Here is a 25,508-nt window from a genome sequence, read left to right as displayed (position 1 = left end):
GATTAATTTTTGTGGATTGGAAGACATGGTCCCTGCATTAAAGCTGCTATTGTTCACCTGTATTTGGCCGACTTTGGTTTTAGCCTATAACAGCGATCATCGTAATCATTGCTATAGCCACCATCATCCTCAAAGGTCATTCATGAAAAGACATAACAGGTGAGCGAGATAGCCAGCAGGCATCACAACTGATGTTCATTTAAACTCATGTAATTGAAGGCTTGTATCTGTTATACAGTTACATTGGCTTTAATTTGGTGGAATTATTTAAGTACCATATATAAAGAGAAGCTTTTTAGCTAGCTATTCAATTTCTATTTGAGTTCATGAATTTAAAGAAGTTTAATGTTGTATTTTAAGACTCAGTCAACTGGAAGCTTTACATTATTGGTCCTACCAAAATACGGGAGGGAGGGAGGGTATTCTCTAACATCAAAATCTAAAGTTTTAAATACTCAAGCACTGCTACTTTGAACCACAACCCAGAGAAAAAGGTTAACTTTCAGATTTAGGCTTCTATATACAGCTTGCCCCTGTCTCTAATTCTCTAGATCGGTGGTTCTCAACCTTCCCAATGCCGTGACCCTTTAATACAGTTCCTCATGTTGTAGTGACCCCCAACCATAAAATTGGTGTCTCGGTTCCTAAGACCATCAAAAATATGTGTTTTCCGATGGTCTTAGGTGACCTGTGAAAGGATCATTCGACCACCAAAGGGGTCCCAACCCACAGGTTGAGGAACACTGCTCTAGATCATCCATCAAAATGTTGCAGGTAGGAGAACAAAAGAAATCAGGCAAATTCCTGTGGAGCTTTGCGTTTCAAAAGTTTTGTGTGGGATTGGAAAGACTCTTGATTGAATGTGGAGACCCAGAATTTAATGTTGTATAAGATTACTTCCTACATAGCTTCTAATGTGCTTAGTGTGAAGGATTGGAAAGTAGAGATGAGATGTCACCCTTAGCTCTTTAGCAGAAGAGATAAAAGCACATGTCTTACATGTTTTGGTATATCTGTAGTTATCTGGATCAGTTCCTTCATTTTTCTATGTCATTTTAAGTAAAAATAGGATCTTTTATATATTTTCTTATTTTGACAAAAATGCAAAAGTCATAGTGTTTTGTCACTACATTTTATTTGCAGTTCCATAGTAAGGGAACTAGTGAAAGTGAACTAGCCACTAATCTGGGATTAGGCTTTATTTAAATATAGAATTTAATTCATTCAATTTCACCAAACCCTCGACCAAGACCTATTTACATGTAAGTCTTTAAAACAAGAAGGATGAGGCAAAAATCCAAAGCCTGGAACAGGAGATTATGAGTAAAATTTCAAGCAAGGGAATTCACAGAGCATGGCAAAAAGAAAGGCAAGATTGCAGCATGATAGTGTAATTGAAGCTCCATGTATGTGTGACAGCCATACAAAAGGCAGAACTCAGAACATTATGACTGTCATCTTCATTTTGCCTACCACATCTATGGATACTCTTGATTCCCAGAATCTACCCAGGACTCCACATTAGTTATGGAAAATGGAAGTCTGACCAATGGGTTGATCACTTAGTGGCATATGGATAAAATAGAGAAAAGAGACAGAGAGCTAATGCTGCCACTGTTATTTTAATGTTGAAATTATTATTTATCTAAATAGAATCTCATGGAATGGCGACAATATGACTGACCTTATTTGCACTTGGAAATGCAATGGGATTGCACCTGGAACATATTTAGATAGAAAATTGCTAGTGCTGTAGTCTTCAGTAGGAAATATGTATCAACACATAGAAGAAGCCAATATGAAGTCAGTGTTGCATTGTTGCCAAAAAAACTACATGGATAGTTCTCAATGGATAGGAACCAAACTCAGTTCAAAGGTAATGCTATTTTTAAATGGTATTGAAATAAAACCAATAATTGTCCAGCGAGTTGCTGTTATAAATTAATTCAGTGCAACTGATACTTAGGAGAGTAACCATACCAGCTTTCTCAAAAAAATAAGCCAATTATGGATGGAATTAATTACAGTTAAAACAAACATACATGCATACCGGTACATAAATTTAGTATTGTTTTATCTAAATACAAATTAGCTTGTTCCATGGATTTAGCCTCTATTAAAAGGAGCAGAAAACTTTGTTACAAAACCAGTTTCTATGATAAAACCTAATTCACAAACTATTTAACTACTTACTTTAATTCTTGTTTCTTGTATATTCTCCATTTCATAGACTGAAAACAGCCATATCAGTTTAGAAGATCTGAACGTTCTTAACTGGATTTAAAAAAAAGGATCAGAGAGATTCTTAAAAAGACCTGACTTTCTACAATCTTAAAAAAAAATTAATATAAGATTATTGGACATTTTGCCTTGCTATAGTAAACATTTTCCCACCAAGTCCATATATGAAACCATAATTTGGAACCTTGGTTTTAAAACACAGTTTTACTGTTTTAAATAACTGCAGTGATTAAAAAAGACACGAATAAGATTAAAAATACAATGACACCGAGAACATGGTAAAATTATACTAAAATGACTAATAGATGACAAAAAATGAAAAAGATTGCCATAAAGTTTGTGTACTGTACAGTAAATGTGCAAACAGTTATTCAGTCTGAATATAATAAATAATAATAATAATAATAATAATAATAATAATAATAATAATAATAATAATAATAATAATTATAATAATTATTATTATTTCTTAGCCGCACCCTCTCCCGAAGGACTCGGGGCGGCGTACAAGAAAACACATAAAATATAAAATAGACAACACATACACAATAAACAAATACATGTACATGGACATGGAGAAGGGAGGCAGATAAATAGAGACAATTAAAACACAGTAAAATCTAAAAACCCCAGAATTAAAATTAAAAAACCCGTCAGGAGCAGAGTGAGCGAACTATGGTTGAGCCAGGCCAGCTATTTGGAATAGGTGGGTCTTGAGCTTTATCCGAAAGGCGCGGAGGTCAGAGGTAGTCCTAATATCCGGGGGAAGGTCATTCCACAGGGCTGGGCCCGCTACAGAGAAGGCTCTACTCCTAGACACCGCCCCCCGACATTGTCTGGCGGACGGCACCTGGAGGAGTCCCTCTCTGTGCGAGCGGATTGGTCGCAGGGATGTATGGGGCAGGATACGGTCCCGCAGGTATCTAGGTCCTGAGCCATGGAGTGCTTTAAAGATCGTTATCAAGACCTTGAAACGCACCCGGTAGGCCACAAGTAGCCAGTGCAGCTCGCGCAGGAAAGGTGTCACATGGGAGTACCTTGTACTCCCCATTATTACCCGCGCGGCCGCGTTCTGGACCAACTGTAGTCTCCGAGTGCATTTCAAGGGAAGCCCCATGTAGAGAGCGTTGCAGTAGTCCAGGCGAGACGTCACCAGCGCATGAGTGACTGTGCGTAAGGCATCCCGGGCCAATAGGGGGTGCAATTGGTGCACCAGGCGAACCTGGTGGAACGCCCCCCTTGCCACGGCCGTCACATGGTCATCCATGGACAGCCGGGCATCCAGGAGGACGCCCAAATTGCGCGCCCGCTCCACCGGGGCAAGTTGTACGCCCCCGATGGCAAGAGATGGAATTAACTGGTTGAACCGGGGGGCTGGCAGCCACAGCCACTCCGTCTTGGAGGGGTTGAGCCTGAGTCGGTTGTCATCCATCCAGACCCGTACGGCTTCCACACACCGGGACATCACTTTGACGGCTTCGTTGGGGTGGTTCGGGGTGGAAATGTACAGCTGAGTATCATCAGCGTACAGATGATATCCCACCCCAAAACCACGGATGATCTCACCCAGCGGCTTCATATATGTGTTGAACAGGAGCGGCGAGAGGACCGACCCCTGCAGCACCCCACAGATAAGGGGGCTTAGAGTCGACCTCTGCTCCCCTGTCAACACACGTTGCGTCCGGCCGGAGAGGTAGGAGCCGAACCACCGTAGAACGGTGCCCCCGACCCCCAACCCCTCCAGTCGGTGCAACAGGATACCATGGTCGATGGTATCAAAAGCCGCCGAGAGATCTAATAGGACCAGGATAGAGGAACAACCCCTATCTCTGGCCCTCCAGAGATCATCCACCGACGCGACCAAGGCCGTCTCCGTGCTGTGTCCGGGGCGAAAGCCGGACTGGCGCGGGTCTAGATAATCATTTTCCTCCAGATGTCGTGGAAACTGATAAGCCACCACACTCTCTACAACCTTCGCCAAAAAGGGAAGGTTGGAGACAGGACGATAATTGGCCAGCTCCATAGGGTCCAGGGAAGGCTTCTTGAGCAAGGGTCTCACCACCGCCTCTTTCAAGGCGGCTGGAAGAGACCCCTCGCCCAGCGAAGCGTTCACTAGGCCCTGGAGCCAGTCGCGTGTAACCTCCCAGGATGCCAGTACAAGCCAGGAGGGACACGGGTCCAGCAAACATGTGGTAGGTCGCAGTTGTCCACACACTCTGTCCAAATCCTCGATGGCAACCAAATCAAACTCTTCCCAGGTTGGTTTCTCAAGACTCGCCACGGACGTCTCCACTGGGCCACTGAAAGGGACCCAGTCCTTCCGGATTTGAGCGATTTTATCCTGCAGGTATTTCCCAAATTCCTCTGCCCTACCCTGTAAAGGGGCCTCCCGCGGCCTCTGAAACAGAAGGGAGCGGGACACCCGAAACAGGGCGGCAGGGCGGTTCTCCGCGGATGCAATGAGAGCGGCACAATATTGACGTTTGGCCGCTCTCAATGCCACAAGGTATGTCCTTAAATGGGCTCGTACCTGTGTTCGGTCAAATTCGGAACGGGAGGATCTCCAACGACTCTCTAGGCATCTCTTGCGGCGCTTCATCACCCTTAGCTCCTCGGTAAACCAAGGGACCAGGGTGGATCGTTGCCGCCGGAGAGGCCGCAAAGGTGCCACCCGGTTCAAGGCCCTGGTAGTCGCGTTGTTCCACGCGACCACCAGGTCCTCTACCCGAGGGCGGGTCAGGGCTACAGGAGGTGGCCCAAGCTCCATCTGGAACCTATCTGGTTCCATCAGGCGCCTGGGGCGGAACCATCTAGTATTTTCCGGTTCCGCCTCCCCGCAGCGGGGGGTAGCTCCAGGGAAGTCAAGTCGGAGGAGTGAGTGGTCTGACCATGACAGCGGAGTGATGGTTAAGTCTCCTCCTCCCAGATCATTCAACCACTGGCCAGAGACAAAAACGAGGTCCAGGGTGTGACCTCCCTCGTGTGTCGGGCTCTGAATCAGTTGAGTCAGGTCCATGGCTGTCATGGAGGCCATGAACTCCCGAACCCCCTCAGATGCTCCTCCCACCGATGGCAGGTTAAAGTCCCCCATCACTAAAAGTTTGGGGGTCTCAACTGCCACCGATGCGACCAGCTCGAGGAGTTCGGGCAGGGCCGCTGATGTATAGCGAGGAGCCAGGTATACTATCAGCAGGCCCAACTGTCTCCCAGGGCCCCATTTCACAACAAGGGATTCACATCCGGACGTCTGTGGCACAGTGGACTCCCTCGGCTCTAAGTCCTCCCGAATAATCACTGCTACCCCACCGCCCCTTCCCTGGGCCCGGGGCTGGTGAAATGCACGATAACCTGGCGGGCACATTTCCATGAGGGGTAAACCTCCCTCGTGGCCCAGCCAGGTCTCCGTTATTCCCGCGAGGTCCGGCTCCCCCTCCAGAATTAGATCGTGAATGAGGGGGGCCTTATTAACGACGGACCTCGCATTGCATAACAACAGCCTCAGGCCCTGGGCCTGCAGCTCCTGACCACCTAGAACGCGGGGGTTGGTACAAATGACCGGGTGTAACCAGCACCCACGGTCTCCCAACCGACTGCGAGTTTTTGATCTGTCCTCGTATCTGCCCCTCCCTACGACCGTTGGAATCAAGAAGCCCTGCACCGGAACGACATCCTCCCCCTCCTCCTCCCTTCCGCTCCCTCTGCTCGCGACCACACCTGGCGACCTGGCTCTGTCCTCGCTCCTGACCTGACCCTCCAACCCCCCTACCCCTGAACCCCTACAAAATTTTAAAAAACAGTCAACTAAAAACCCCCTAAGTCTCCGCTTCCTCCACCTCTCGAGATTAATAAATCCGTCATCAAGGTGGGCCCTCGAAAGGGCGGAGGGCCACACCTGCGAGAGGGGGGACTCCCGCAGTAGGATGAGGTCTGCTCTTAAGTACATATGATGTTAAAGAGAGATTCGCCAGGGCCTAGGAACTGTGCTGTGGATGTTCCAGCCGAGTACCATGATCCAGTATAGTTTGAAGAAGTTGAAAAGGCCGGGCTCCAGTGTAAAAAGAATTGTCCAATCCTGGGTAGGGGGGGTGATGGTAGTAGGCTGGTCAGATGACAGACAATCGGTGGGGTAGTATGGTCAATAATAAACAATGATGGACAATGCTGGACAATGATGGGTGGCAAGGGTGGTTAAACTGTTGTTATTGTTGTTGATGATGGGTAGGGGGAGATGGTCGGTCAGGCAATAGGGTCACAGAGGAAAGGGGGAACGTCCTCCAGGGCACACACAAATGGAAGCAGGGACAAGTTGTAATAAATAATCAGCAGGGGGGTAGATGGTTCAAGCCCCCCCCCCCAGTCTCTGAATAGCCTCCTGCGTCATAGCCCTCATCCTACCAGGCCATCGGTATCTTATCATGGCCTGCATCATTGTTCTTAACACCCAAAAAACCACCATTCCAAAACCCATCGCCACTCCTACCAGCCTCGGGCCTTCCTTTTCAGCCTCCATAATTTCTGCGCCTCCCACAGTTTGCATGGTCAATAGCAGGCCGGCGAATTCGGCGTACGGCGTTCCCAGCGTGTTCCCACACGCTACAGCAGCCATTCCCAGCCTTCCCAAGCCTATGTTTATTCAGCTGCCCCAGAGGTTGTTCTTGATACACCTTCTCTTCTTCCTTCTTTCTTTTTTCTTTTTAAAGAATTTTATTGGTTTTTACAAATATTTATAGGAAGGGGGTAGGTAGGTATACAAAATTTTGACAGCTACATTGTGCGAAAGGTAGAAATCACCCCAAATCTCACAACTTTTACAGAAAAAAAAGTAAAGATCAAAAATTAAAAGATAAACATTGGCAGCTTTTTGTTTTACATTATATCAACAATATATTCAATCATCTTATATGTCACTTCCAACAATTACATTATAACAACAGTTGCAATAATATTTCAAACTTCTTCCTTCTTTCTCTAAGGCAGTGCTTTTCAACCTTCACAATCTTAAAAGCCACACAATCTGTGTGGCTTTTAACTTCCAGGATTCCAGGCTTTCCAAGCAATTCTCACTGACAATCCTCACAAGTTTGTTTCCCATGCTGCTTCCAGCTGTTTCTTAAGCTAACTTTAGAAATTGCAGTCCACTAACAAAACAGCAGGAAACAGGAGGTCCTACTGTTTCTACAGTTCTCTGTAAGCCAAAGAAAACTTCGTAGCAGAGAAGTGATAATTCACCTTCAAAAAAACAAAAACAAAGTAGCAATGTTTTTTATATTACAAATTAAAAATGAATGGGAAAAGAAAAAGAAAAGGGGAAGACATCTTGCAGTACTCCGGGCAGGTGTTAGGAAAAGAAAAGAAGCATGTTGAAGAGCAGAGCAAAAGAAAAGAGCAGCTGGGACAGAGAGTGAAAGGGGCCTGAAGAGTTGTATGGATTAAATGGAGTGTACTTGACAAAGGGGAGGTAGTCCTCATTTTTTGACTATTAATTTAGCCACCAAAGATATGATGGCATTGAAGAACTAGTGCATATGACTGGTCCTCAAGAGTTGTGCTCATCCCTCACACTTACAACTGGTTGCAGCGCCCCATGATCACGATTGCCAGAAAGTCAATGGGGAAGCTGGCAGGGAAGCTGCATGTTGCTGAGGTAAGCTTCCCCTACTCATGCATCTTCCTTCAGCTCTTGTTAACTACTTGTGCGCCGTTGCGTACTCTCTCCAAGCATCATCATCATGCCTCACTTACACCCTTTATGCACCTTAGGAGCCCTAGTGGAGCAGTAGTTAGAATGCAGTATTGCAGGCTAACTCTGCCAACAGCCTGGAGTATGACCCTGATGGGGCTCAAGATTTCCATCCTTCCAAGGTTGGTAAAATGAGGACCCAGGTTGTTGGGGGCAATAGGCTGACATTTTAAACTACCCAGAGAGTGCTGTAAAACACTACGGGGCAGTATATAAGTCAAGGTGCTATTGCGATTTGCACATCCTCTTGCAGCCATGCCGCACTTCTCTTGCACCCTCACATGCCACATGTCTCTGCCATGCCTCTCACGCTGTCATATACCTCCTCACATCACCCACCCAACAGCAACCACTTACCTACTGGCCTGCTTGTGAGTTGCCTGTGACTTACAAGTTCTTGTTAGCCTACCCAGTGGTTGTGGGAAGTTGGCAGGAAGTTGCCTCACCTAATGATCATTGGCAAAGGAAATTCTGCTTCTGATTGCCTTCATAAATTGAGGACTTCACTCAGGGTTGGACTTGTTTGGGCATCAATATGTGGCTTGGACTAAAACCAGAATTGGATTATCTCTCCATATTTTGCTTGGATAGTTTGACTATCTGACAATAAAGGTTGACTTATTTTCTTTATACAAGAAACTAGAGTGATCTAAGAATTTCTGGGGGATATATATGAACAGAACATGTATGTATGTATGTATGTTTGTTTATAATGCAGCAAACAACAATTTAAGGCAAGGAAACAAGACAGCACTAAAGTACCACCCATGAAATCAGAGCAACTTCTCCATATAGAGAACCATGATTTTGCCATGAGACCTGGCTTTGGAGGTAAACATTCTATTCTATTCTGTTCTGTTCTATTCTATTCTATTCATTATTTCTCCTGATTTTTTTCAATTATTATTTTCAATTTATTTGGGTTTATTTATTTATCAAATTTTGAAACTGCCTTCTCCCTCAGAGAGACTCTGGGGTGGTATATAAATAAAATATTAAAACATATTGTTTTTCTGTAGAGAGTAAAAATGTTCCCATTGCCTTCTGCTAAATAGCTGCTTTGTGACTGACCACATCCATCACTCCAGCCATTATGTAAAAATCTTTAACGTACTATTAAAATTTCTAGCTATAAAAGATTGGTTACCCCTATGTTAACATTAGAGACAAGCTTGATTTGTACAAACCGAAGTAACTTACAGTTAAAAGTATATTATGCTCTTCCTTGGTGGTCTATTTGTTTTCTTCAGTATATTCATAACTGGTTGTACATCTCAACTACCAGTGAGCCTAAATATTTTTTTTAATAATGACGTTATCTTTTAATGCACCCAAATGAATCTCTAGTTATTTAGTTGGGAAAAGGGCTATTCTAGAATCTGCTCTCTATTCTATGCACTAATTCTATACAGAATGATTGCAATTTAATAAAAATGCTATTTCAAGAACACTTAACATAATAACAGAGCTGGAAGGGACCTTGGAGGTCTTCTAGTCCAACCCTCTGCTCAAGCATATCAGGGTTAGTGTCAATGTCCTCTTGCCTTCCACTATTAGGTAAATCTACCAAAGTACCATGAGGCATTTGTCAAACTTCAGGTAGGTCACCTGCTTCATTTGTGATGGGCTTTCCAGAAAGTGGATGGTGACATGTTTGCTTAGTTTTAAGTCTTCCAAATGCTTTGAATGAGCTCTCATTATGTACAGTAGTTTGCAACATTCCATCACAACATCTAGAAGAAATTAAGTCACCTTCTGCACCGAGAAGGGAGAAATCTATATCCTAGACTTAAACAACCCAGTCATTATGTTAGCTGAGCTAATAAGAAAAATGATTTTTACAGTTGTACAAATGTAATACAGTAATTATATGATTTACTTTAAAATCAGCAGACTCAACGCTAAAGGCATGCATACTTATGTGGTAGCATGCCTGAGTTACAGAAATAATATTGTGTTAACCAATAATTGTCTGAACTCCCACAGACCCAAAATGGTTGTGATTAAAGAAAAATTACAATCTGCATATGACCTAATATGAAAAGTTATGTAGAAACATACTTAATTTTATTAAGAGGCTTTTAATATAAAAAGCAGGGGGAAAGCTGCCTGTTTATTTGGAAGATTCAAACATTATTTATAAATATTTTATATAGTATTTTAATGGGGACCTTTTAAAGTGAGTCCATGATTTTTTTTAACAAAATTGCTTTTATGTATTAACTTTCATTCATCTAGTCCAGCGGCTACCAACCTTTTGGACGCTAGGGGCTTGTTTGGCGGAAAGACGTTTTTCCACAGACAGGAGAGGGCATGGTTTCGTGTGCTGCCTGAATCCCATGGATGGGGCTTCACTTATTTGTGTGGCCCAGTTTCTGGCATGCTCTGGCCCGCTGCTGGTCCACAAACTGGGGTTGGAGGCTCGTGAGCTAGATACAAGAAAGGAGATGATTTATCCTGATGATTAGAAAGATCCGATGTACGGATTTTTTAATGTAACAGAATGAGAAGCCTTAAATTACTTAATATTTTCCAAGTTTTCACAAGCTGAGTGAAAAAGACACACACCAACTACTGTATATATTTGACCTCCAAGTCATGAATTCTTAAGGTCAGTTATGAAATACATTGGCCTTCTATAGACTTACAATACAGTGCTCAAAATATATGGCACATTCCTGTGTAAGTACCACATACTTTCCATAGAATTATTTTTGTATCCCAGAAGCATTAGGAATGTATTGTGAGAAAGGCACGTCCTCTTTTCTCAATCGGCCAGTCTAAAAGCTGACCAGCAATACACAATCAATGGGGTAGCTCTTTCCCCCCCTGTTAATGGCAGCAAAATGAAGGGGGGATACAAGTAGTCCCCAACCTATGACCACAACTGGGCACAAAATTCCTTTGGTAAGCAAGACAATTGTTAAGTGAGATTTGCCCCATTTTACTACCTTTTTGCCACAGTTGTTAAGCAAATCCCTGCAATTGTTAACATGATTGTGAAGTGAACTGGTTTCCCCATTGACTTTACTTATCAGAAGGTCACAAAAGGTGATCCTAGGACACTGCAGCTATCATAAATATGAACCAGTTGCCAAGTGTCCAAATTTTGATGTTATAACCAGGAGAATGCTGTAATGGTCACAAGTGTGAAAAATGGACATAGGCAAGTTATCAATGCTGTTGTAACTTCAAATGGTTACTAAATGAATGGTTTTACGTCGAGGACTACTTGTAGCACATTGTATTCCCAAGCCTGTTGGTTCTCCAGTATCTGCTTGCCCACTTGGCCCTTGTAGACCTACTATATTTTGAGATGAAGCATCCAACATTTTAAATTCCCAAGAATTCATAGCTTTACATGAGGGTATTTAAAGAAATACTAACTAACGGGTGCCCTGCGATCACCACCCTTTGAAGGAGTAAGCAAAACAGGTGACCAGATGTGTATGCAAGTTATATCCAGCACCACTGACAGTTCCCATGGATTTTAGGTTGCTGCCAACTGCTGTATATGATCAGAAGACTCACTTCTGTTTGGAAAAAAGTGTTCACACAGTTGCTTCAAAAAGAACTTCAAGGCAACAGTGATGTCCATATTTAAGTTGTAGTTAAACTCTAATGAAACAAAAGACCTAAAATGTTCCCGGACTCTTTTATTGCTGCTGTTTATTCTCTGTCTGTTAAAGGATCACCAATTCCAGTTGGTATTGATGTGCAAGTAGAAAGCATTGACAAAATTTCAGAAGTTGACATGGTAAGTTTTTCTTCAGTTGCTGAAAATGTAATACATAAATTCAGGTGAAATAATTAGCAATTTGATGATAGGGAATAAAGGAAAAATGTGGGCAATGGGGAATCTTCAAAAAATTGTACATCATTTACTAAACAAGTAACTATTTTTTATACAACTAATTATTCTGTTTCCTATCTGAGAAACTGAGAAATATCTTATAAAAGCAAACATCTTTTATATCATAATAAAGACCCATTTGTTCATATAACCGTCTACATTTAAATTATCACTATTTTCACAACAATAATGCAAATGACTGTTCAAAGTTACAATTGCATTTAAAAAAGTGACTTATGACCAGTTTCCACACTTACTGTACAATTATTGCAGCATCCCCATTGTCTTGTGATCAGAATTTGGGGACTTGGCAATTGCATGGATTTATGACAGTTGTACTGTCCCATAATCATGTGATCACAATTTGTAACTTTCCTCGATGGCTTCTCGTAAGCCAAGTCAATGGGGGAAGCCAGATTCACTTAGCAACTGCATGATTCACTTTACAATTGCAGTAATTCATTTAACAACTGTGGCAAAAGGTCATAAAATGGGGTGTAACTCACCTAACTGTCTTGGAAATTTGAGCTCCATTGAGGTTGAAATTCGAGGACTACCTGTATTCTCCCATTAATCTCGAAGTTCTTTGCATGTATTTTCAAAATATGCCAGCATAGGCATGAACATCATGTGAAGATTACATCAAAACTATGATTTTTGCATTGTGATATCATGATGTAAATCTTGCCCTTATGTACTTGTATTATGATATCTGATGCAACAAACACAAGTTATAGAGTTTGTTTCATTACACTTATCCCTGTAGCTGTCCATAAACATAAAGGTCTCCAAAAATCTTAATAGGAAAATTAAGATGATTTTTTAAATCCAAAAGGAAGCTATTTTAAAATTTAACTCTGGTGTATTAACATTTTGAGCATCCATTCCAAAAATTAGCTCAACCCTCCAATTTCTTTATAAAGGTGTTTATTTATAGATGTTCAACACAGAGAAACCAATTTTTCCTAAATGCATTGTAATTTTAAATCTATTGAAATATTGAATAATAAATTTACCATTTAACATATGCAACCTGTACTGCGGAAATATTGGTTATGTTATATGAAACAATATTCCATCATACTGAAGTATTCTGTGAACAAACTAGGGTGCTTACTTAAGATTGCCACACAATCATTTGGATTCAAAGGGAAGGAAAGATGTTGCAGGGTATATTGAGATGAGAACAAAGCATCTCTCTGCAGTTCCTTAAAGCAGTTCCACCATTTCTTGAAATCATGCTTCTTCATAGTCCAAAGTATGTTTTTGACTTTTAATGCCAATAGTCGAATTACTAATTCATATTAATGGCTTAACTATTAAAAAGTAATCTTAGCTATGACAACTTTTACATATTATATTATTAAATGCATGAATGCATATCTGTATTTCCCCCCTCTCCTTTCTATATAGGATTTCACAATGACTTTGTATCTCAGGCATTACTGGAAGGATGAAAGACTCTCATTTCCTAGTACCAGAAACAAAAGCATGACCTTTGATGGAAGATTAATAAAAAAGATTTGGGTACCTGACACATTTTTTGTTCATTCTAAAAGATCTTTTATCCATGACACAACCATGGAGAATATTATGTTACGGATCTATCCAGATGGCAATGTGCTCTTCAGTTTACGGTAAGCACAGATCTCTTACCTTTCAGTCAGGAGAACACATACAACATGGGAGAATTACCATGGGGTGCGGGTTACATTAGTCCTCCCATAGTTGGTACCTTCTAGATGCATGGGAATATACCTCCCCATAATTCTTAGGAATGGTACAATTCAACAACATATTTGGAATATGTCTGTTTAAGGAAGGCTGGCTTATTTATATAACTTCTAGAGCTTATGCAACTATCCCTAAATTTACATCAGTATTGTGTGATTTTCAGCCCCCACTGCAATGTTTCTTCCATGTCTGTCTAAATTTGCCTCTGTCTAGCCATCAAGAGTATTAAATAATCCAGATTCTCCGAATCTTAATTTACCCACACTGTCAAATGGGGATGATAATAAAATATTTCCTTGGTCTGGTGTAAAACAACTAAAATATAGTAATGTATGTTTTGCTAATTCCCTAAGAATACACAAACTTTGCTTCTGCTGATTACATAATAACTTATCAACATAATGTTACAATTTTCCTGTGCTCTGAGAAAAGAATTCTTGGGATGCGTTTCAGACAAAAGATGGGCTTCTGTTGATGACCTTGTATGTTCCATAGGAGATCACTCCAGCTGTTGATCTTAAAATGTCCTAGTATAAGGTTGCATTAGAAAGTTCAGTTAAAAAGCTCAAAGTAAAGAAAAAAAATCTGATCATAAACCAAAAAAAGGGGTGGGGGAGAATAAAAGAAAGAAAGAAGGTTGGAAACGCATGCAGAGTACTGTATGGCTTTGGGAATCTGCCCAACACCTTTACCAATGTACCAATGTCTTATGTTCTGATAAATGTATTCATTGTAAAGCCTAAGGTGAGCTGCATACAGCAGTCATCTATATTTTAAGTGCCTGTTCTCTAGGAGTATACTGGGAGAATATTTTTTTTTGTCTGCAGCCCCAAAACAGATTCAGTGCATTTCTGAAATCAGTTTTTCTTTTGCCACTTATTCCTTCTTATATCAGATTTGTTCAGAAGCTTACGCTGCTGATGGACAGACAATTGGGCCCCTTTGCATAATCTCTTTCCAATATTTTGTTAGTTTGGGAAAATAAAAAGAAGGTAGGAAGTAGGAAAGAGGAGAGTTTGGTAAGAGAGGTTTCTCCCAATGGCAGAAAGATAATGATAACCTTACCTCTATTGTCTAATCCCCTCCTCTAAAATGGTAGCAGCTGGGAGTCTCATGCTGTTAGAGAATATCACTCTATTTATCCTGATGTAATTGGGATATGATAAAGTGGCAAAAACAACTGAGATTTTTCACATTGTTGGATATTTCCTCCAGAAAAGTCCTTTGTAGCTTTGTTTTTGCTATCTTGAAAAAAGAGACTGTCCACGTTTAATATATTCTACTTCTCTGAATTAGAATGTGAGGGCATAAAAGTATTTTTAGGAAAACTTGAAAAATAAATATAGGATTGTACTGAAATATTTCATATTTAAGCACTTCATATATTGTGAATCATTTGATGACTATTGAAATGGTCTATTCTTTGCTTTTGACAGGATAACAGTTTCTGCCATGTGTTTCATGGACTTCAGTAGATTCCCGCTTGACACTCAGAATTGTTCTCTAGAGTTGGAAAGCTGTAAGTCTAGCTTTGCTAGAAAATATGTTTTTCAAATGTAATAAGTAGCCTTACATATAATTCATTTTAAAGGTGTGTAAATGAGCACTTATCTGTTGAAGAATACTGAATACCCACCACATTTCTAAACATTTGCAAAAGAAGACAGAGGAACCCAAAGGCGCTTTTCAAAAGGCAACTGGACTTTTCTTGAATATGGTTCACTTCTCATTCAAGAATCTTCTTCAGTTTGGATTGAATGGTGGGGAATAGAAGGATTTATATTCTTTGCAGTCACTTGTTTGATTGCAAAAAATATAAATCCTTCCATTCCCCACCATTCAGTTCAAACCGAAGAAGACTCTTGAATGAGAAGCGAAGCATCTTCAAGGGAAAAAAAATGAAAGGTGCTTTTTCAAAAGGCAACTGGACTGGTTTTTTTGAAGATGTTTTGCTTCTCATCAAGAATCCTTCCATTCCCCACCATCCAGTCAGAGATAAAGAAGCTTCTCGGATAAGAAGCTAAACGTCTTTAAAGAAAAACAAGAAAGTCCAGTTGCCTCTTGAAAAAGTGCCTTTGGGACAACTATGACCTGGATGACTGAGAATCTCCATAGATAAGATAGAGTAACCAATTCCTATCCTGTGCCAGTAAATAGATTGAAAGTTCTAACTTTTCATCTGCATTATTTCTCTTTGCATCAACTGTGCTCTAAAAGACAATGGATGAAAAAAAAACAGAGATAATCCCCAAGCATGACCCACATTTGCCCCAAACCTTAACCAAAGCCCCAGAAAACCCCATGGGCGACCAGTTAAATATGAGCCAGTATTGTGCAGCAGCAGCCAAAAAAGCCAATGTAATCCTAAATTGCATTAACAGAAGGATACAATCAAGATCAAGTGAGGTACTAATACAACTCTATAAAGCCTTAATAAGACCACACCTAGAATACTGCATCCAGTTTTGGTCACCACACTATAAAAAAGATGTTGAGACTCTAGAAAAGGTGCAGAGAAGAGCAACCAAGATGATTAGGGGACTGAAGGCTAAAACATACGATGAATGACTGCAAGTACTCGGTATGGCTAGTCTAGTGACAAGAAGAACCAGAGGAGACATGATAGCAGTGTTGCAGTATTTGAGGGGCTGCCACAGAGAGGAGAGGGTCAAACTATTTTCCAAGGCACTTGAAGGCCAGACAAGGAATAATAGATAGAAGCTGGTCAAGGAGAGATTCAACTTAGAAGTAAGGAGAAATTTTCTGACAGTGAGAACAATCAACCAATGGAACAACTTGCCTTCGGAAGTTGTGAGACCTTCATCACTGGAAGCTTTCAAGAAGATATTAGACTGCCATTTGTCAGAAACTGTGTAAGGTCTCCTGCTTGGGTGGGAGATTGGACTAGATGATCTACAACAGGGGTGTCACACTCGTGATGTCACATTGTTGTCATATGATGTATCACAACTTTTTTCCCATTCGCAAAACCAGGGGTGGGCATGGCCAGTGTGGGATGCATCTGGCCCGTGGGCCGCAAGTTTGATATCCCTGACCCACAAGGTCCTTTCCAACTCGGTTAATCTGTAAAATATGGCTACCACATTGTAATTTGAATATGACAACTGAAACAAATTCTACATAAGTAGAGACTATTATTTAGCATATGATGAGAACATGATAGAAGAGAAGTAAACACGCAGTATATATACAGTTCATGTAACTATAAGTAAAACTTATGTGAGGATATGGAAGTCACCTCATAACTAGATGTTCAATTCAACTATCGAGGTGATTTCTTCTAGTGTTGCTTCATGCAGATCTTCTAGGAAACCAGAGAACGCATGTTGTAGGCAATCTTGCAAAATATGTTTGATAGTATCATAAAACCATCACAATCACAACAAGAGGAATATTTCCATCCCCACTGATACAGGGCAGAGGCACTTCTTCCAGTACCACACCTAATTTTATTCAATTTTGATAAGATAAAGCGAGGCAGGTCAAAAACCAGATGACTTGGTAGAGGAATTATATACGATGATAATATGACATGATTCCATATCATCATTCCTTTCTTTATTTGAAAGGCTGCCAAACTACCATCCTCAAATATGGTATTAAGATAGGAAGTTAGCAAGGCAGGACTTGGAAATCACTTACTAATAGTTAAATAAGAGATTGGGCAAGCAAAAAAGATTACGTTATCAATCTTCACTGCTATAGTGAGATGAATAGAGTTTTTATTAAATTATAATTCTTTCCAAATTTCCATCTACAGAAATGGAAATTATCCATTTACAAAGATAAAAGCTGTAGTCACTGGTGTACTAGGGGTGGTCTGGTGGTGATGGTGGTTTGACCAGAATGCAGACCTTAGGTTATCTCCACTTAGATGCTGTCAAAGGCAAGGAGAGGTTGGTATGGAGTTGGGTCCTGCTGCCAGTGAACTAGTACAAAGCTGGCACATGGGGAAAAAAGTGTGCCTTTAAGTCAGCTTTGACTTTTGGCAATGACCCCTGAAGTTTTATTGACAGCATTTTTGAGAAATGGTTTGCTACTGCTTCCTTCCTAGGGCTAAGAAAAGTGAGAGATCCAAGGTCATCTTGTTGGCTTTGCGCCCAAGGCAAGATTAGATGGACACTCTCCTGTTTTCTGCCTGTTGCCTTAACTACTACACCAAGCTAATTCTCAGCAAGAGAGGAGGAGCCAGTTAAAAAAAACACCACTTGAGGTGTCAAAATGCTAGTTATGCCACTGGTTACACTCAAAGCAGGAAAGCAAGAAGTTGGAGATATGTACATACGGGTATAATAACAATCACAGCCAACTTTTTTTACTACTTCCACAGATGCTTACAATGAAGAAGACTTGATGCTCTACTGGAAACATGGCAATGCATCTTTAAGTTTAGATGAGTACATTTCTCTTTCTCAGTTTTTCATTGAAGAATTTAGTGCTTCTAGTGGATTAGCATTCTACAGCAGTACAGGTATAGTACTCTTAAGAGTGAGAAATAGATGCCTTTTTTGTATTTATTTTGACCTTAGCAGATAATAACATCAGTAGGATTACAAAGAAAATCAGTTCAAAAGAGATGTCATTTTTTCTACACGCTGGATATACAGTGTTTATTTAATTATTTATTTATTTATTTATTTATTCGATTTATCAGTCGCGCCCTCTCCGCGAAGGGACTTGGGGCGACGTACAATCAAATATATAGGCGTGTGGCATGGAGGAGGTAAATACATCAACATTTAACAATTCAAATAGAAATAAAAGCCACAAAGTTAAAATAAATAACAGTAAAATTACAACAATTAAAACAGTTAAAATACCCAAAAAATTTAAATTTACAGTTTAAAATTGCCAGGGAGGTTAGAGAGTTCTAATTAAGCCAGGCCGGCTAGTTGGAACAGGTGGGTCTTGAGTTTCGTGCGGAAGGAGCGGAGATCAGTCGTTGTCCTAATGTCTGGGGGGAGGTCGTTCCAGAGGGCTGGGCCCATCACAGAGAAGGCCCTACTCCTGGGCGCCGCCCTCTGGCACTGCCTAGTGGACGACACCCGGAGGAGTCCCTCTCTGTGAGAGCGGATTGGTCGCAGGGATGTATGGGGCAGGATACGATCCCGCAAATAACTAGGTCCTGTGCCATGGAGCGCTTTAAAGATGGTGATTAGCACCTTTTTTTTTTTAAACAAAGTTTTATTGGTTTTTTGGTGTTTTACAAAAGGGAAAGGTATGGGGAAAGTTACAAATTGTGGCAGCCGCAAACTGCGGTAGGTATACGCCCCCTCCAGACTCATGGTGTACATTTGCATAATATTCAAATATTACATAACAACATATAGTCAGTGTGATAAATTAAAAATAATTTCAATCAATTTGTATCATATGGATTTTCTTACTTATTTGTGTGATCTAAGCTTTCTTGATGTCGCCCCATCTCCCCCCGTTGGCAGTGCTCCGGCCCCTCCCGTGTCTTGTGTATCTACTGGGATGTCTGGTTTTTCTAGGAGTAATTTATTCTTTTCCATAAAGGCCTGCGCCTCTATGGATGTGTTAATTCTGACCCTTGTCTCCTCCCAGAATATTAACATACCTTCAGGCAGCAACCAACGAAACCACACCCCCTTCTGGTATAATTTATTCACCAATTGCGAATAATATTTTCTTTTCTCCCTCACTTTCTTGGGGATCTGTTTCAGTATGGTTATCTCCTTATCTTTGTATATCAGGGCTTGTCCCCTTTGTGTATTCAGAATTTCATCTCTTGTGCTTTTCCTAAGAAATTTAATGTGCACCTCCCTGGGGACATTGTGTGTTCTAGCATATGCGGAGTTCACTCTATAGACCAGGTCTATTTCCCACCCCATCTGTTGCTTTTCTTTCTGGGTATAGGTGATTAGCACCTTGAAGCGCACCCGGTAGACCACAGGGAGCCAGTGCAGCTCACGCAGGAGAGGTGTTACATGGGTGAACCTCGTTCTCCCCATAATTGCCCGCGCGGCTGCATTCTGGACCAACTGTAGTCTCTGGGCGCATCTCAAGGGGAGCCCCATGTAGAGAGCATAGCAGTAGTCCAGACGGGACGTCACCAGCGCGTGAGTGACTGTGCGAAGGGCATCCCGGTCCAATAGGGGGCGCAATTGGCGCACCAGGTGAACCTGGTGGAACGCCCCCCTCACCACGGCTGCCACATGGTCATCCATAGACAGCCGGGCGTCTAGGAGGACGCCCAAATTGCGCGCCCGCTCCACGGGGGCCAGCTGCTCACCCCCGATGGCCAGCGATGGAATACACTGGTTGAACCGGGGGGCCGGTAACCACGCCACTCCGTCTTGGAGGGGTTGAGTCTGAGTCTGTTGTCTCCCATCCAGACCCGTACGGCTTCCAAACACCGGGACATCATTTCGACGGCCTCGTTGGGGTGGTTCGGGGTGGAGATGTACAGATGCGTATCGTCAGCGTACAAATGGTATCCCACCCCAAAACCACGGATGATATCACCCATCGGCTTCATATATGTGTTGAACAGGAGGGGCGAGAGGACCGACCCCTGCGGCACCCCACAAGTGAGTGGCCTCAGGGTCGACCTCTGCTCCCCTGCCAACACACATTGCGTCCGGTCAGAGAGGTAGGAGCAGAACCACCGCAACACGGTGCCCCCTACCCCCAACCCCTCCAGCCGGCGCAATAGGATACCATGGTCGATGGTATCAAAAGCCGCCGAGAGATCTAATAGGACCAGGATAGAGGAACAACCCCTATCTCTGGCCCTCCAGAGATCATCCACCAACGCGACCAAGGCCGTCTCTGTGCTGTGCCCGGGTCGGAAGCTGGACTGGCGCGGGTCTAGATAATCAGATTCCTCCAGGTGACGTGGGAACTGTTGAGCCACCACACTCTCTACAACCTTCGTTAAAAAGGGAAGGTTGGAGACGGGACGATAATTAAACTTTGATTTATGTACCATTTTACTAACTTTACACAAAATCCATATATTTTATAAAGATAATAAAAGACAATGTAGTTTTTTATTAAATGAATGAGCTGAATTTTCCTCAATCCTTTCTTGGAAGATGTATGTGGTCATGTTTGCATTTTAAACCTTATATATCTACTTTGATTGTTCTATTCAATTTGTCCACTGCTCTCCAAGCAATTTTCCAAAGGATGAATTTTACCTGAAGGACATTTAAGTAAATATTTACCAAGTTTTTCATAAAACAGAAATGTTCTTCTTTTAGAAAGACACTATGAAATCAACATTTAATATAACATTGCATGGGCTGGATATTAAGACATGTCTGTTTTTCTTCAGGTTGGTACAATCGACTTTTTATAAACTTTGCTCTACGGAGACACATTTTCTTTTTTGTTTTACAATCCTATTTCCCTTCTATGTTGATGGTGATGCTATCTTGGGTTTCCTTTTGGATAGACCGAAGAGCTGTGCCTGCAAGAGTATCACTAGGTACATTTTCATTATAAACTATTTTAGGTTGTGTAGTAGAGTCTGGTAGTTAATAGTTGGGTTGTATTTATGAAGTGTCTTACAGGAACTGTTTGATTATTTTTGATTAATTATTAAAGCGGTTAATAATTACTCTGATCTATAGGGTTTTATATAGTTTTCCTTTCCATTATTAGGAAAAAGAATGGAGCATCTCCTTCCACAAGTTGTCCATTGATCATAAAGGTGCTCTGAGGTGCAATATAACAAGAGGAAATTATTAGCTTAAATTTTCTTGGAAATGATCTGTTCTAGGGGGAATAATCACTTTGCTCTGCATGACAACAACCCAGTTGGATTGTCTCACACCCCACACATACACATATGCGCCCACACTGAGGCAACACATACAAATCCATCCTGAATAGATTCATACATGTATAAGTAAGGCAAAGGCAGTATCTATGCAGACATCCTGATTTGACCCTGAAGACAAAGGCTGTGAGGATGTACTGCATTGTGCACTGCAAATTCACACAAAAGAAACTACAGATGCCTCCTATGGCCACCTTTGCTAAAGGAGTTTAAAAAAATTCAGACGACATTCTCTACATGTTTCTTTATATTGTTTTAAATCCTGTTTAAGATACAAGGTCACATTTTGAACTTGTATCTTAAATAAATAATTAATCTTTGATGCTTTCTTCTTCAATTATTAATTATAGAATAAGTGAAAACATATAGCTCACCTGCTTTCTTTCCCATCTATGATGCTTAAAAACATGCTTAATGGATTTGTGATATCTTAGCTTTCAATCATGGTTTTGACATATCTGCTTCCAGAATCAGAACTGCAGGAAAGATTTAAAAGTAAACATTAATTTTCCATTAGTCATCCTAATTAACAGCAAAATTAGCCATATGGAATTTTGCTTCTTTTTTAAAATATACTGTTAAGAGCTATCTGTTTTTAATAATGATGTTCATAATAATAATATAGGAATTTGCTAAAAAAAGCAGTTGGAGAATGTTTTAAAAGTGAACAATTGCTATTCTCATTTACCATGGCCACCACATTTATTACTGTTAAAGTGAGAATAAACGATCTTAAATAAATATTGGTTTTACATTGGATATTTATAAAATTCTCACCATATAGGAGGCATAATCTGTTCCAAACAGTGAATCCAGGATAATTGCAATAAAACATATTCTTCATACAGCATTTTTTCCAAATTTAAGTTAAAAGATTTCCTGATTCTACCCGCTAAATTACTAAGACAAATGGAACTGAATCGTTTTCAAAGGAAAAGTGAATAAAATTCAGGGTCAGCTTCAATATTTTCAGTCAAAAGCATAAATTAATTAGTGGTTCTATTAACCTATTGGTATATGTGGTGGTTGAAATCTGGGAACAACTTTATATGAGGTGTTTCATGTAGTTGTTGTAACAAATACTACATGGAAAGAAACAAGAGAAGGCACTCACAACCATTTACACACATAGCCTTTTGTGCATATTTTCACAATTGCAAGAACTAACTTATAGTATGTGGTCCTCAGCTTATGACCACAATTGAGCCCAAAGTTTTTGTTGCTAAGTGAAAACATGCGCTTTGCCCTGTTTTACAACTTTTCTTGCCACATTTGTTAAATGAATGACTGCAGTTGTTAAATTAATAACACAGTTGTTAAGTGAATCTGGCTTCCCCACAGACTTTGCTAGTCAGATGGTTGCAAAAGGTGATCACATGATGCCGGGAGCCTGTAACCGTCATAAATGTGAGTCAGTTGTCAAGCATCAGAATGTAAATAATGTGGCCATGGGGATAGTGCAATCGTCATAAGTGTGAAAAATGGTCATGTCACTTTTTTCAGTGCTGTTGAAACTTTGAACAGTCACTAAATGAACTGTTGTAAGTCAAGGATTACCTGTACTCCTATCTTTTCCTTTCTTTTGGCAGGTATAACTACTGTGCTGACGATGTCAACCATAATTACTGGAGTAAGTGCCTCAATGCCCCAGGTGTCTTATATAAAAGCTGTGGATGTATATTTATGGATCAGCTTCCTTTTTGTCTTCCTATCTGTTATTGAATATGCAGCTGTAAATTATCTCACAACAGTGGAAGAAAGAAAACATCTGAAAAACAGAGGAAAGGTATATATTTGCAAATGTTTTTCCCATGTAAAAATATTCAAAAATAAATACTTATAATTATAAAAAATAATACCATACTATGTAGTACCAATCTTTCCTTTCTCAGTTTCTTTTGATAACGTTCATTCTAAACTTTGACGAATTAATTTTAGCTTAAAATAATTCTCCTCAGGGAAACTAGATCCAATGGCATTGTCATTGGATATTGGAAAGTTCCATTTTTGGAGCAAAAATGTATGGGGGCCCTTCAAAATCTCTGACATCCAAAGGTATTTGACATCAAGGGTTCCAGATTTAGGAAAGGAGACTTGGAGACTGAAAAAGCTGGGGACGGGGGCTGAGAATAACCGAGGCTCCTAATTTGCTCTTCCTTAAATTAGATACTTGATGACATCTCTTAAGTTTAATATCCTTTTCTTGAATTTATGTGTACCAAAGCATATGGAAGAGCTGGAAATATTGTTTTTCTTTGCAATCTGTCACCTATGCTACAATGGAGCAGAGCACCTTGGAACGTTCTGCTTAGGAGAGCTTTATTATTTGATTTATATTGAGCACCAGGAGGCATTACACAACTGTTTCTCATCAATTAATAACTCATCAGTTATTCTGTATGTGAACAGGGCAAACCACTCATTTACCCTCTCCCGGTGCTCAATATTTTCCCATTAAAATAGCATTTCCCCCCCTTAAGCTTCCAACCAGCTGTGCCAATTTTACCATCGGCATAGTCTGGCACACATTACCAACCATTGACAAAGCGCTGTTGTCAATTGATCTCTGGTGGTGGCATTCACTGAAATTCTTTTAGTATTCTTTCATAATGGCTTCACTGGCTTTTCTACAATAAAACAAAGGCATTCTTTCAATGCTTAAATGCTTGTTGTGTCTGTTTTCTATTCAGCCTGATACAGATTGCAGAAGACTACAGCTGCAACAACATGAGTTCGCCAATGATATAAATCCATTGATTCAATTGTTCTTCCTTCTAGGTTGCTGGGTTATATAACATTGATGCAATGCAAGCCATGGCCTTTGATGGGTGCTATCATGATACTGACATTGATCTTGCCACCTTGAGTGTACTTTTGGAAGAGAGAGCAGCCCGCGAGCGAGCACCCAGCACCACCCAACTGGATCAAGGTCCCTTAAAAAGAAAAAGGGTTTTGAAAAGAACTGTGGGCAGAATTATTTTGCAGAATAACCACATCATTGATACGTATTCCAGGATTGTATTTCCTGCTATATATATTGTATTTAACTTTTTTTACTGGGGTTTATATATATAAATGAAGAGAGTCATAACTATTTTACTTATTTTATTTTCATGTGAACAACTGAGACTTGGTATAGTAAGCTAAGGACTCCTTTAGGTGAGCTGGATTTCTTGTTGATTACACTTTTTTTTTAAAGATTAGCTAAGAACAGGTAGGTGCTATTATTACATTCTAGCCTATACATTGTTTAAAATATACCCAAGCACCGATCACTATAAAGATGATTGAGACTGACAAACAGAATATAGCAACCAATGGACAATTCTATTTCAGTCTGCCTAATACACACACACACACACACACACACACAATGCAACATATTAAAAAGAAAAACACTATAGTAGTATAGTTACAGTATTTTGTATTGCTATTAAAGTAATGATTGGTGAATTCAGCTGATTTGTACAATAAGCAGTATGCTGCTTCCTTTGTGATACACACAGCAATGACAATTTTAGGACTTTTCACAATATTGTCAAACTGCTTTCAGAACAACTTTAGAAGCTTATAAGCAGAGATGGTATTCAGCAAGTTCTGACCAGTTCTGGAGAACCGGTAGCAGAAAGTTTGAGTAGTTGAGTAAATACCACCTCTGACTGGCCCCGTCCCCATCTATTGTCTGCCTCCCGAGTCCCAGCTGATTGGGAGGAAATGGGGATTTTGCAGTAATCTTCCCCTGGAGTGGATGGGAATGGAAATTTTACAGTATCCTTCCCCTGCCATGCCCACCAAGCCACGCCCACCAAACCAAGCCCACCCACAAAGCCATGCCCACAGAACCGGTAGCAAAAAGTTTTTAAATCCCACCTAAAGTAACTGGCTTATAAGGCCAGTTACATGAATGCTATATCTGCAAGAACTCTGTTCTAATATTTGCCTGATCCTGTACGTAGATCCATTATGACTCTGTCACTTGTAAAACCAATGTCTCCCATCCTCCAAGAACTGATCTCATATCCAATTTTGATTAAATTACTATTTCAGAAGTCTTGATTTTCAGGTTTTGCTAATATTGTGGAGGAGGTGAAAGGCTGACTGTATTTAGG

At 40.7% G+C, this 25,508-nt stretch overlaps 1 protein-coding gene across 1 annotated transcript; it reads left to right on the top strand.

Annotated features, from left to right (window-relative positions):
* Positions 1-25: 25 nt before the first annotated feature.
* GABRR3 (gamma-aminobutyric acid type A receptor subunit rho3) lies at positions 26-25,508 on the top strand (the record flags this gene model as incomplete). Its single annotated transcript, XM_081951472.1, has 9 exons — positions 26-159; positions 8,700-8,812; positions 11,671-11,738; positions 13,248-13,471; positions 15,005-15,087; positions 17,920-18,060; positions 20,893-21,045; positions 22,989-23,185; positions 24,178-25,508. The coding sequence occupies 9 exons, from the start codon at positions 26-28 to the stop codon at positions 24,472-24,474; spliced, it is 1,410 nt and encodes a 469-aa protein (XP_081807598.1). The 3' UTR covers positions 24,475-25,508.

The sequence above is a fragment of the Natrix helvetica genome (genome assembly GCF_964273705.1).
Source record: "Natrix helvetica genome assembly, chromosome: 4".
Lineage (NCBI taxonomy): Eukaryota > Metazoa > Chordata > Lepidosauria > Squamata > Natricidae > Natrix > Natrix helvetica.
Note: the sequence above shows the minus strand (reverse complement) of the source record. Positions and strands in the feature narration are given on the sequence as shown.